At 39.1% G+C, this 13,021-nt stretch overlaps 1 protein-coding gene across 1 annotated transcript in view; it reads right to left on the minus strand.

Annotated features, from left to right (window-relative positions):
• Nucleotides 1-7,639: 7,639 nt before the first annotated feature.
• Nucleotides 7,640-13,021, minus strand: part of LOC124152126 (ras-related protein Rab6) — a 52,972-nt gene continuing 47,590 nt past the window's right edge. Inside the window, exon 8 of the mRNA XM_046524897.2 lies at nt 7,640-8,176. Within this exon, the coding sequence (XP_046380853.1) occupies nt 8,109-8,176 (68 nt within the window). The 3' untranslated portion in view covers nt 7,640-8,108. The remainder of the gene's footprint in view (nt 8,177-13,021) is intronic.

The raw sequence follows: 13,021 nt of genomic DNA on the forward strand, positions 1-13,021 counted from the left end.
AGTATATCTACATTGTATCACTTCGGCCACATAAAATCATTTGTTTCTCATTTCTTGATCATGGAAAACGTACTTTCATGTTTTTTAGTTGTTTGTCAAAATAAAACCGAGAATGAAAATTAGAGTACACTGTCCATGAAATAAATGCCATTGCAATGTGTTAAGAGTTACCCCCCTTAGTTGCAAATGAAAGCCCAACAAAACCCAACACGGGGTTTGATAATGATGAAAATTTGTGAAAACGAGAAACAAATAAATATCTGTTTGGCCTCATGAGGTTATCACACAATTTGTCCACCAGAAAACAAAAGTAACGTTTTCCAGAGTGTTCACATCTAGTTTTTAGTGTTTCCATGGTTACCAGGTACATTCAAGGGTGCTTTCCCCTTCTGTATACATAGAGAACATTTATACAACAATCTATATGTTAAGATCATATTTACAGTAACAGCTGAATACGAAACAAACTTAAATTTATTAATAAAACATGACCTGAATGCATAAACACTTCCATTAATGAACATTCCTTAACCACAAGCATGTACATCAAGCCTCACATGTATTACAATACACAAACTGTTGTGCAATTTTTTAAAATCATTCAGCTCATTTTCAACATATTGCATAAATTGTCAATCTTACCTTTTCAATATTCTAAAAGATCTTAAACCGATAAATAAATACATTGGTGCCAAATGTGTTCATCTCAGGAGGAACATAAATATTGATTATGGTTTTACGCAGCTTTTCGCAATATTTCAGCAACATCACGGCAGGGGACACCAGAAATGGGCTTCATTGATAGGACCCTTTAGACATCACATAGGAAGTCAAAAGAAAGTGGAAAGTGCATATATCATTGAGTGAGTGAGTATAGGCCCCTTTCGCAATATTCCAGCAATATCATGGTGGGGGACACCAGAAATTGGCTTCACACATTGCACCCATGTGGGGAATTGAACCTGGGTCTTTGGTGTGACGAGCGAACATCTAAACCACGAGGCGACGCCAAGGGTTCCTTTGAGCTCCTATGAACAATCTTCCTGTTTGGAAAATGAAAAACCTGTACAGCAAAACATACTTAAATCTAAGTTACTCCTATCCTCTTCCTGAGGCAAGCATGTCCACTAGCCCATATAAAAGTCTAGTTTCTACCCTAGCCACATCAAGGAAACTTTTCTTGACTCGACCCTGGTGACAATAGACATATTCGGGTCAACATAGACAGGCATCGGTAAATCACTTTCATACAAAGGTGTACCAATCGTGGATGTGGATTTTGTGAACCCTTCTCTGATTGGACTATGTGCGATATGTGCGATAGTCCAATCATATTTAGCACAGGAAAGTGAGCTTGATGTGGCAAGGGTGGAAACAAGACTTTGATAAAAAGTCTCGTGGACGCTCTTGCCTCGGGAAGATGTCCTATCCAATGTGTAAGGATATAGTGCTAGTACTACCATACCCACTGTGATGACGGGCATGACATCACCAGCTCACCAAAACTACCATCATAAACAAAAAAAAAAGAGGGAAAACATTTTGATTTCATTCAACCTGTAATATATTTACTGCCTCCATGTTCGCTGATAAATTTTGTTTTCTCCACATTTATAAACATTTACTATATTACTGACATACAAAGTTATGACCTTGAACCTAAAACATTTAAACTTGAGGTTGATAATCAAAGGCATCCATTCAGTCGTGTGACAGTGTATTGAACACAAGGCTAAAAAGGGAAGATGCTTGTCCATTTTCCGGTTGCGAAATCTCTGTTGCTAATCACATGACACAGGTCACACTGTCCTTACAAAATGGCCTCCGTTTTGCAGCAGAGCCGGCTAGAGACATCACAACCTGTCTCCACACCTCTTGGCTCCTATTCTATTTGTAACCAGCTGGTAATCAGGAGATGCAGCCTTCAAATACTTGATGTCACCATGAGATATTTGACAAAGGGTTTTGTCCTTTAACTGTCTCTGTGACGATATATCAAAATCTAGTATCAACAGCTGTATAAGTCGATTGACAATGTGGCATGCGAAGTTGTTAAGAATTACCCCGAGACATTTTTCTTGGCACATTTGCTTTAGGAAAGCGTGGGCAATACCAAGCGTATCAATTCAACAGTCTCATTCACACTAACTACAAACATGCTGATGCACCATAAGCCATAGTAAATCAGGTCTGAGCACAAATAGCAGATCCTGTCATGGCCAAGGGGAGCAACTCACCACACACATCAGCAATCTCACCATTACATGATACAGAACATGGCTGTAGAGAAAAAAGATTTTCGGAAATAATTGCTTAGGATCAGTTCAATATAACAGTTAAAAGTGAGTGAGTGAGTGAGTGAGTTTGATTTTAGGCAGCTTTTAGCAATATTCCACCAATATCACTGCGGGGGACACCACACATTGTACCCATGTCGGGAAACGAACCCGGGTCTTTGGCATGACAAGCGGACGCTTTAACCACTAGGCTACCCCACTGCCCCTTAACAGTTAGAAGAGTCAATTAAGTCATCGCTGCAGAAGAATGGGTTGAAGAGGGACATTTTTATACTGAAATGTGTGTTCACATAAACATGTTACTAATAAATGCCACACTAACTTGTGACAAATCAAACAAATTAAAATGCAGAAATTCCTGAGCTTCAAACCCACAGTTCATGGAATATATTAACAAACATGTACAAAGGGTAGAATGTAGCATGTACAATGGTTACTTATAAAAGCTGTGCATTCATGACCTGATTACCATCAGACACAAGGGAATTAACTCGTTCTACAAGTGACAAGGGAATTAACTCTTGCCTAGTGACAAGGGAATAAACTCTTGCCACTAGTGACAAGGGAATTAACTCTTGCCACCCAATACAAGCTCCTTCACAGCGGGTGACACCTTCGTTACACTTTTCAACATCGCTGCCACCAGTGTGGGTGCAGCCATTACAAGAATCTTGAAATTTGCCCTCTAACACCAAATGTAGCAACATTCATACTTTTGTTTGTCTTTGGGAATGCGATCATATTTCATTTTGAGTGAGTGAGTGAGTGAGTTTGGTTTTACGCCGCTTTTAGCAATATTCCAGCAATATCACGGCGGGGGACACCAGAAATGGGCTTCACACATTGTACTCATGTCGGGAATCGAACCCGGGTCTTCGGCGTGACGAGCGAACGCTTTAACCACTAGGCTACCCGACCGCCCTATTTCATTTTGAAATGGTTCACGATTGACCATGTTTTCCAGATGAATTTACTTTGTTGTTTGTATCTGTATAATCAGGGTTCGAGATTGCAGATAACGGAAAATCAACCAACTTCTTGCTTACATTCTTACTAAAAAATACATTACATGAAACAGAAATTCAAATTGACAAAGGAAATAATTTAGCAGGGGTACGAGTATTCGGCGGCACTGCAGTCATCACTTGTTTGTAAACATAACGATCAGGCGGCTGGAGTTCAACTCCAAGCATGGTTGTGGTCACCTATCACAGTGGGGAGCTTTCACTGGTGGCAGCTATAGTACTGAGAGCTCCGCGAACGGGCTATTGCTGTGAGGAGCTTGCACCCAATAGTGAGAAGGGACTTAACTCTTGCCACACACTATTGACATAGGAAGAATGCTAATAGTGAAAGCATTATTTGAAACACATACAGTAACACATCACACTACTAATGACCAGTTTTTTGATAAAATTAAACAAAACATTTGTGACAAACTGTCATCTGGTTATGTTGGTGTTGACGTGTTCGCCACAGCAATATTCCAGATGTCAAGAAACAACACATCTTGGTAACAAGAGTGGCAGAATAAATATACAGGTCCACTAAACAAATATTGCAATCTTAGGAAGTGACCATGTGACATTCTTGGTGGTGGGTGCCTGATTCTTTTGTATCAGGATTAGATATAGAGAATCTCACCCGAGTGTCTTTTGATATCAAATATATCAACACGAGTTGATAAAAGTGGGAAAACTCCGAGGCTTGCCGAGGATTTTTTTCCACTTTTATCAACGAGTGTTGATATATTTGATATCAAAAGACACGAGGGTGAGATTTTATTTATCATCCAACATCATTCTTCCAACTTTTTCAGTTTGTAGAAAGTAATAAGCAGTGTCTTAAGTGTAAAAAGTACTAATAACAGCTTCAGTAGCAGAGCCATTAGTGATGTCATTTGATTGTGACGTCAGGGTAACCAGTGACGTCACAATGGTCTGCAAAGCATTGTGATGCAATTTCATTGCAGTGATATCTACAGTATAGATATCGCTTGATCTCACCCAAGCGATATCTCCTGTGGGAGCCAGTTTCGGATGATAAATTTATTTTCGGCTACAGCTACCAAAGCAGATATCTTTTATTAATATTATTTTGAAACTATGAGCCTGAATTTATTTGTAGGTGACAAAGCGAGAACTTAGATGTGAGGTGAAATGGGGTTTAACATTGCATTCAAGACTATTGTACTTAAATAGCGACGTGTATGTGCGTGTGTGTGTGGCTGCTTGTACTAGTCCGGATTGATGCCGATTTATAGTGCTAGCCCACTGAGATATCATGGCACAGTTTAACACGAATTCCCCACTCAGACACAGTATACTGACTCTGAGCCGACCAGTCCTTGTTTTAGCCCCTTAATGCCGAGCGCCAGCCAGGGTAACAACAAGTAAACTCCCAACCTTCCTCTCTCGGTGTGGACGCTCTACCACTAGACCACACAGAGGCGGTCTTTATTTTTAGAAAAACACCTTGCAATAATGTAATTTTTGTGGCAGGCAATTTCTTTTTTTTGAAAAGTCAATTTTTTGGGGGATAAAATCCCAGATCCCCAAATATCAAATGGTCAGTCCCTAATCAAGATATCCGACTTTACTTTAACTACAAAGACCTAATTTTTAAAAAGACAGGGCCCCAATTCACAAAGTGATCTTAGCGCCACAAGTGTTGTAGTGAGTGAGTATGGTTTTACGCCGTTTTTAGCAATATTCCAGCAATATCACGGCGGGGGACACCAGAAATGGGCTTCACACATTGTACCCATGTCGGGAATCGAACCTGGGTCTTCGGCGTGACGAGCTAACGCTTTTACCACTAGGCTACCCGACCGCCCCCGAACACAAGTGTTGTAAGTGAATGTTAAAGTACAGGACTTACGGTCGTCTTAGCGCTAAGATTGCTTTGTGGGATGGGCACAGGTGGTAAAGTCCATGGTCATTCTAACAAGCATGCATGCAGTGTGAAGCATAACCGGTGAAATCAACATACACATGATAGATCCAACAAGTTAAAATCAACAAACAGTGTTCCGTGAAGATGTGGGATCTCCGTCAGTCAAGAGAATGAATTACACAATCCTCCATGACCCAGGACATATAAACAATGAGTGAGTGAGTGAGTTGGGTTTAACGCCACTTTTAACAGTATTCCAGTTATATCGCGGCGTGTCAGCTTAATGTGGGAGGAAAGCCTGAAGTGATGCAGGTCTCAGACGTTTACCGCTTTGGTGAAACCCACGAGCACGGGTATGGTGCAGACAAACCTAGAAACATAATTGGGGCAACCAGGATTCGAACCCATAGTCATAGGTTTCTGGCATGCCCAAGGGACGCAACTCTGCACAGCAAATCGCGGCACCTTAAGGCGACTGCGCCACCCGTGCCCCCCATATAAACAATGCATCACATACAAAAGTATATCTGACTAATGTACACATCTTTACAAATCATATTTGGTGTAATGGCAGTTGGAAGCTTAAAATTGGAGTCTTGATCAAGGACATTGAATTTAAACTATGTCAATCACTGTAACATGACTATCTATTAGATTCTTTCTTCAAAACAATACACAAATGTACTTCACCAAAATATTTAAAAAATGGCTCAATTACAATTTCAACATAGAGCATCTCTTGGGACAAAAATATCAAAACTTGAAAATGATAGAATTTAGTATATAATGATAAACAATTACAATTTCAACATAGAGCATTGGTGAAAATATTCCTCGCCCCCCACCCCTTGGATTCCCATGTCTCATTAACAAGAAATAACATCTTTATTGAAATTGGAAAGTAAATTTTAAAAGCTTATGTCTTTCTGAAACTTATACTCAAATACTGCAATATTTGTTTGCTCACCAACCCTCTAAGAAAGAGTCTGCTGAAATGCAGATATCTGGTGCTTCATCAGTGTGGCCAGGTGCTTGATATTTCATCTACAGCTAAATCAGTACATACTCAGTTGTCTAACAGTAGTTTCTACTGAGGTTAACCTAGCTACATAATACATTACAGTCACATAAATAGTGAAACCATGACACTATATAACTTGCATAGTCTTTCACTGGGTGAACCAACCTTGCCGATCTGCCTACACATTCAGAAGCTGCTGCTGCTGTTGCTGTTGCTGTTGATGATGTTGGTGTCCTAAGATATATTGTGTGGAATAGTTGTCCTATTCAGTCAGTTACTGCCATCCTCTTGAAATGTCCTGGAGCCCATTCCACAAAGCGATCTTAGCACTAAGATGATCGTAACTCCCATACTTTAACATAGGCTTACAATAGTCTTAGAGCTAAGATCTCTTGGTGCAAGTGGGTCCTGGTCAGTTGGTGCTATTTATCTGTAATTTCTAACTGACCGACAAAACAAGGATTCCATAACATTGCTGTCCTAGTCTAATGATGTCATCAGACTGTGAGGGAACAATGCTTCCAAAATGATTGTGATGTCATCATCAGATAAGAACAAAGAGCTTGATCCTGTGACTAATAGTCAAAGTAATTTGATATTGATGTCAACACAAACGATTTCATGCCAAAAGAATCAGAAGTCATGCAGCATAATTTCCAACCAATGTGAATAGGCAGCGACAATATGTTCATTAAATACAAATTACATAATGTTACTATCACTAGATACAATCAGACTGAAGTTACAACCCGTTATGTCAGACATGAAAGTTGACTGCTAAACGTGTCGCCATCATCACTGTCTATCAATACCTATTTCTCTCCTAGACGTTTAACGAGGGTACCCCACAAGCAGGCGCTTGGTGCAGACAAACCTAGAAACATAATCAGGGCAAACGGGGATTTGAACCGATGAAGATCAGTTCCTGGCACACCAAAGGGACGCAACTCTGCACAGAAAATTGTGGTGCCTTAGACGACTGAACCACCTGTGACCCCGATAAAACAAACTTGTCATTGTTGAGTACATACTTAAAACAGAAAAAGTTCCAATTCGTCCTAAACATCATATACTCTGCGATGATGTCGAAAGGAAATAATTATCACATTGTTTCAGATTACCGTATTCGACGTAATAAGCGCCCAACTCGTATATGCGCCCACAGTGACATTTGCTAAGATATTGGCTAGTGAACAATCCCAATTAGCACCCCTTCCTATTGATCAATGTACATAAGACTTATTTATTCACGTATAATACGCACTCGTGTGTTATATGCACCCTTAATTATGGGCATTTAATTCTGGAAAAATATATCTGTCGTACATTAACATTTCAGGCTGTCAGCGTAAACCACAAAATTTATCTTTCAACTCTGTTTTTTTCACCAAAATTACATTCTAATAAGAGCCCCCTATTTCTAATTTTGAGACCGCCCTGGGCGCTTATTAAGTCGAATACGGTAATATTATTTAAAACAGCATAGCATGAAGTAAAAAACATCAACAAACGTCACTGTGACATCACAATGACCATGTAAATATCAAAATATACTTATTTTATTAAACCATGTCAACTATCTCCAAGACCATACACAGAATACAGCACAACTGTCTGCACAAGACCGTATCCACCAACATCTGACCAATCGGAAACAAAACCTATGTAAGCTGTGCTGACCTGTGTGCAAGACGGAACTTATATTGTCAGGACAAACATCACAGCAAGCACAACATCATCACATGACTTGTCACATGGTTATGGATACTGCTGATGCTGTCAAATATAGCGGACATAACGGCCCACCCTCACCAGGGCATCATGGACCGATGGTGGAGATGAAACGCAAATGGCGATTGGTTGATTTGGTGATGACATCACAAGGCGAGAGTAGGCTAGCAAGAGCAACCCCCCTCTGCCTCTGCATGGTCTATTGGGGGCTTCAGTGGCTCCAGTTCAATATCTTGTACAGGTCAAGGAATAAAAGCAGGTAGATAAGATTCATTTACTCCTAAGGGCATCACTGAAAACAAGAATTTGTCAATGCATGTCAGGGTCTTATTTTAATTGTTGTTTAACGATGCTCTCAGCAATATTCCAGCTATATGACGGCAGTCTGTAAATAATTGAGTCTGGACCAGACAGTCCAATGATTGATATCATGAGCATCGATCCACGCAATGGGGATATGAGACATACATCAACCAAGTCAGCGAGCCTGACCACCTGATCCCGTTAGTCGCCTCTTACAACAAGCATAGTCGCCTTTTACGGCAAGCAGATATTATTTTGGATTTGTGCTCAACTGGTATGTGTCTCACCTCACACCATCTTAATACCTGACCAAATCTGGCTATATATATATATATACCTGTTCTGTCCATCAATATTTCACTTTGGTTACAAGTTGAGGTTGTCCTAAAGCAATTTGTATATCATTCTGAACCAATCCAAACCATTTAAACAGTCATGTGACCTATAATGGTGTTTATATTGATCAGTTCATATAGAAGTAATCTGATTTATGTTTACAAGTTCAATTTGATCTATTTTCATCAACATGATCATGATGCTTTTAAGAAATGAGAGTCAAGCCATTTTCTGTCAATATCAAATATCTGTGACCTAAAAAATATCTAAAAATTATAAGTAAATTTATCATCCAGAAAACAACATAGGTTATTTTAAATGTTTGTCATGTCCACTTTGGCCTTGCTATCGTTGACCTTGCTATGACCTTGTTACCACTGACCTTGCTATGATGACCTTATCACTGACCTTGCTACGATGACCTTATCAGTGACCTTGCTATGATGACCTTGTTAACACTGACCTCTCTGGCTGGATATCAAATGGTCTTTCATGTAGTCAAAATTGATTGGCATATGTTTAGCCATTATCTGGTTCTTAAATTTCTCTTGTTTGAGGCACCACCTAATATGGTTACAATCAATGACAACCTGTGCCAGGCCAATTCTAGACCTCATGTGACCATTGACCTTTAATATTGACTTAATTTGTTGTCTCACCTATCTTGACTTTTATAAAGCCAGATTAGGTTAAAATCCATTGATATCTGTCAAAGGTGGGATGGACAATGGATAACATGCCTCATGTCCTGTTGAGTAAATCAACGCTTTATAAATACTCAACGATGGGATCAGATCTCTTACTGTCAATTCAAAAAATAGTTCTCAATGGAACTAGTTAATGACCTCTACAAGGAATTCACACCTACACACCCATTGGCACTTACTGTGTAAATTAAATTGTGCAAGTGACAGGTACTACTGGCAGAACAGGTCATACAACACTTTTCACAAACACCTGGTCACTGATATTCATTGATTAATTCATATAATATTAATCACCAATACGCTAATATTAATCACCAATACGCCCTATGGAACTTGTCTTAGCAGATAATCAAGACTGATGATTCTTAGGCGTTGACGTTACATATCCAATCAACAGTAATGACTTTAAACCTCATTGATAAAATATCTACAACAGAATGTAGACACAAAGGGAGATCCTATACAATAATAACAACAAAAACACAAGTCAGGTTCCATTTTATTTGATATAAAAGCATGGCAACATACAATGCTACATGCCATTGGACAGCATGCCAGTGTATAATAACCATCATACCACAGTTAGACCTCATAATGACAAGTGTCTGTCGCACAAAGTTCCTCGTCGCAAATATTGATTAACAGGTTTAATACTAGAATATATAAAAACATATTTCAGATAATCTCAACACACTGCATCCCTCCCACCTGGGATGATATAACGGTTATAACCATGGGGAGATATAAAGCTTAACATAGAATACTTAAAACTACACATCGTTTCTTTCTCCTTTCACAATCAGTTTAAATTAACACCTTTCCCCATGATGTACTCACTGCTACAGCATATTTGCATAGTGAGTATGGTTTTACGCCGCCTTTAGCAATATTCCAGCAATATCACGGCGGGGGACAACAGAAATGGGCTTCACACACTGTACCCATGTCGGGAATCGAACCCGGGTCTTCGGCATGACGAGCGAACGCTTTAACCACTAGGCTACCCGACCGCCCGCATATTTGCATAACATAATGATGAAATAAATTAACAATTTGTACTGGATAACCAACAAATCAATTGTAAAAAAAACAAAACTTAATTAAGACTCGGCCAAGTAGGAACATTTTTGGAACTTTTTTCTGAAAACCTTTTAACCAAATTTCGATGTAGAAGCATCTTTACACAACTGGGAAGAGGCAATCTGCTGCAGACACTTGCTTAAAGCATCCTTAGTTATATACATCACTGCTACAGGCTCACCCTACATGCAATATTACCGAAAACTTCGTGAACGTAACAAAATGACATACAACTTCCTTCATAATGGTTTGTTAAAAGTGAAAATGTGCAAGTTGTACTACCAGAACATACCCGACATACAACCTACTGATGCAATCCGTGGTTTCCTAACAGAGCTTCATCTGTGTTGATTTGTAACCCAAGTGGGAAGTGCAGTTTACACTTACAGCAACAAGCAATAGAAAAACACTATCCATCAGACAGAAATATAATGAATAACGTCTTCTGGCAGGAGAGAGTATATTGGCATCTAATTATTAAGTCAAACCATCTAAGCGTAAAGGTCTGACCGAGATGTTCAACTACGCGTGCACACCCAAAATGAAGCTTCCAAATAAGGAGATAACCTAGGAATTATCATACTAAAAATTCTTCAGACCCCATGGTTTTGTTTTCTGTTATTTACAGACCGTCGTCATATACTTGGAATATTGCTGACTGAGGCGTTAATCAACAAACAAACAACATCAGTGATACCGAATGAGCAAAGATAACGTAGGAGTGATCAGGCATATCCTAAATCGTTCGGACCCTCATGTACACAATTTTTCCCATGAAATGATTCGAAGTTATTGCACGTAAAGACGTGACACTTTTTATTGAGATAATACAGTTCCCATGTGATAATTTGATATATATTACTATGCAACAATTCACAAATTACTACCGCACTATCAACACTGAACTAGAAAACTGACTTTAAAAGGTAAAACTCAAGAGTCTAAGAGTGAGTGAGTTTGGTTTGACGCTTCTTTTAATAGTATTACAGTTATATCGCGGCGTGTCAGTTTAATGTGGGAGGAAAGCCCGAAGTGATGCAGGTCTCAGACGTTTACCACTTCGGTGAAACCCATGAGCTCGGGTATGGTGCTGACAAACTTAGAAACATAATGAGGGCGAACCGGGATTCGAACCCACAATCATAGGTTTCTGGCGTCTCTGGACGCAACTCTGCACCGCTAATCGTGACGCCTTAGATGGCTGGGCCGCCCGTGCCCCCCCCCCCCCCCCCCCCAAGAAACTAAGAAGTTAAGAAGTAGCATGGGTCCTCTCAACATATCCAACATAAACCAAACAGTTGAGTTGTACTTCTAAGTGATTTGTTGAACATGTACATAGTACGCCTTCTCAAACAATTGTATTTATTAGTCAAATTTGTTGTCTTTAATTAAGCAAGCAATTTATTTGAACATGTACTAGGTATACAAATTAGTTGTACTTCTATGTCATTTCCTGTCTTCATTTATTGGTAATATTGTGTAATTTAGCAAATCATTGACTTTGTTCGCTCTGCTCTCACTGAGGATAAGAATGCCGATTATGCACCTACAATAATTACTGAAATAATAAATAAATAAGACATTTAAGTTACATGTCTTAGTTTTAATTAAAAAAATGCTTCAAGATGGGAAAATGACGAAAGAAAAAGTATGTGATGCCAAAAGTGGAAATGTGATAAACAAAAACTAGCCATTTACCATCCATACTCAAATTACTCAATCATAACATTTTTCTCAAGTATTGCTTCGTAATTAGTTGTTTCCAAGGTACAGATATCAATGTATCACTATTCAAACCAGTCAGTTCTGGCACATCCTCTTGTAAAAACACACATGCATAGGAAAAAAACAAAACAACACCGTTGCGAATATATTTGAGTGAGCTATCTGTCCCACTGTCACTCAACCCTACATCACACAACCCTTGACCGATTCTGTTACCTGCAAGTGAGTCTTGTCCCTCATTTGATTAATTTCATGTGCAAAAACATGACAAACTAATCAGAATGTGTATATGACTAAGTACTGTGTCAAAGAATCCCTTAATATTTTTGTGTTTGGTGGAAGCCACGCCCAATGCTAACAGCCAAGAAACAAGGGCAACTGGATATTCTGTGTGGTTCTGTCATGTTCTGACAGCATTCAAGTGGTTTTACACAGCTTTTAGAAATATTCCAGCAATATCATGGCAGGGGACACCAAGGATTCGACTTCTGGAATGATGGGATTCGAACCTGGACCTTAGCATGACGAATGAATGCTTTAACCACAAGGCTTTAACCACAAGGCTTTAACCACAAGGCTATCCCATGCCCCAGAATAATGTCTCCAGCTGCGTTCAATGAAAATTATTCATATCAACAAAACATATCACTCTGTTAATTAACATTACCTAGAGCGTTGAATCCACTGCCAAACAATACCGTAATGCTCATGGCATTAACAAAAAGTTCCTTAATATCCTTCCAATGTATATCAACAGCTCCAAATTATCATAAAGTTTCCACACTTACAGAATTTCAGCAAGCAACTTTAAGACAAATTACTAATGCTTAAAAAATCAGTTGCCAAAAAACTGTACTTTAATACAAACCAACTTTTCTCTTGCCGCTCATAAATCCTTTACTAAGTAGTACATAATGATCATTGTT

The sequence above is a fragment of the Haliotis rufescens genome, unplaced genomic scaffold (assembly GCF_023055435.1).
Source record: "Haliotis rufescens isolate VD_foot unplaced genomic scaffold, xgHalRufe1.0.p SCAF_52, whole genome shotgun sequence".
Taxonomy (NCBI): Eukaryota; Metazoa; Mollusca; class Gastropoda; order Lepetellida; family Haliotidae; genus Haliotis; species Haliotis rufescens.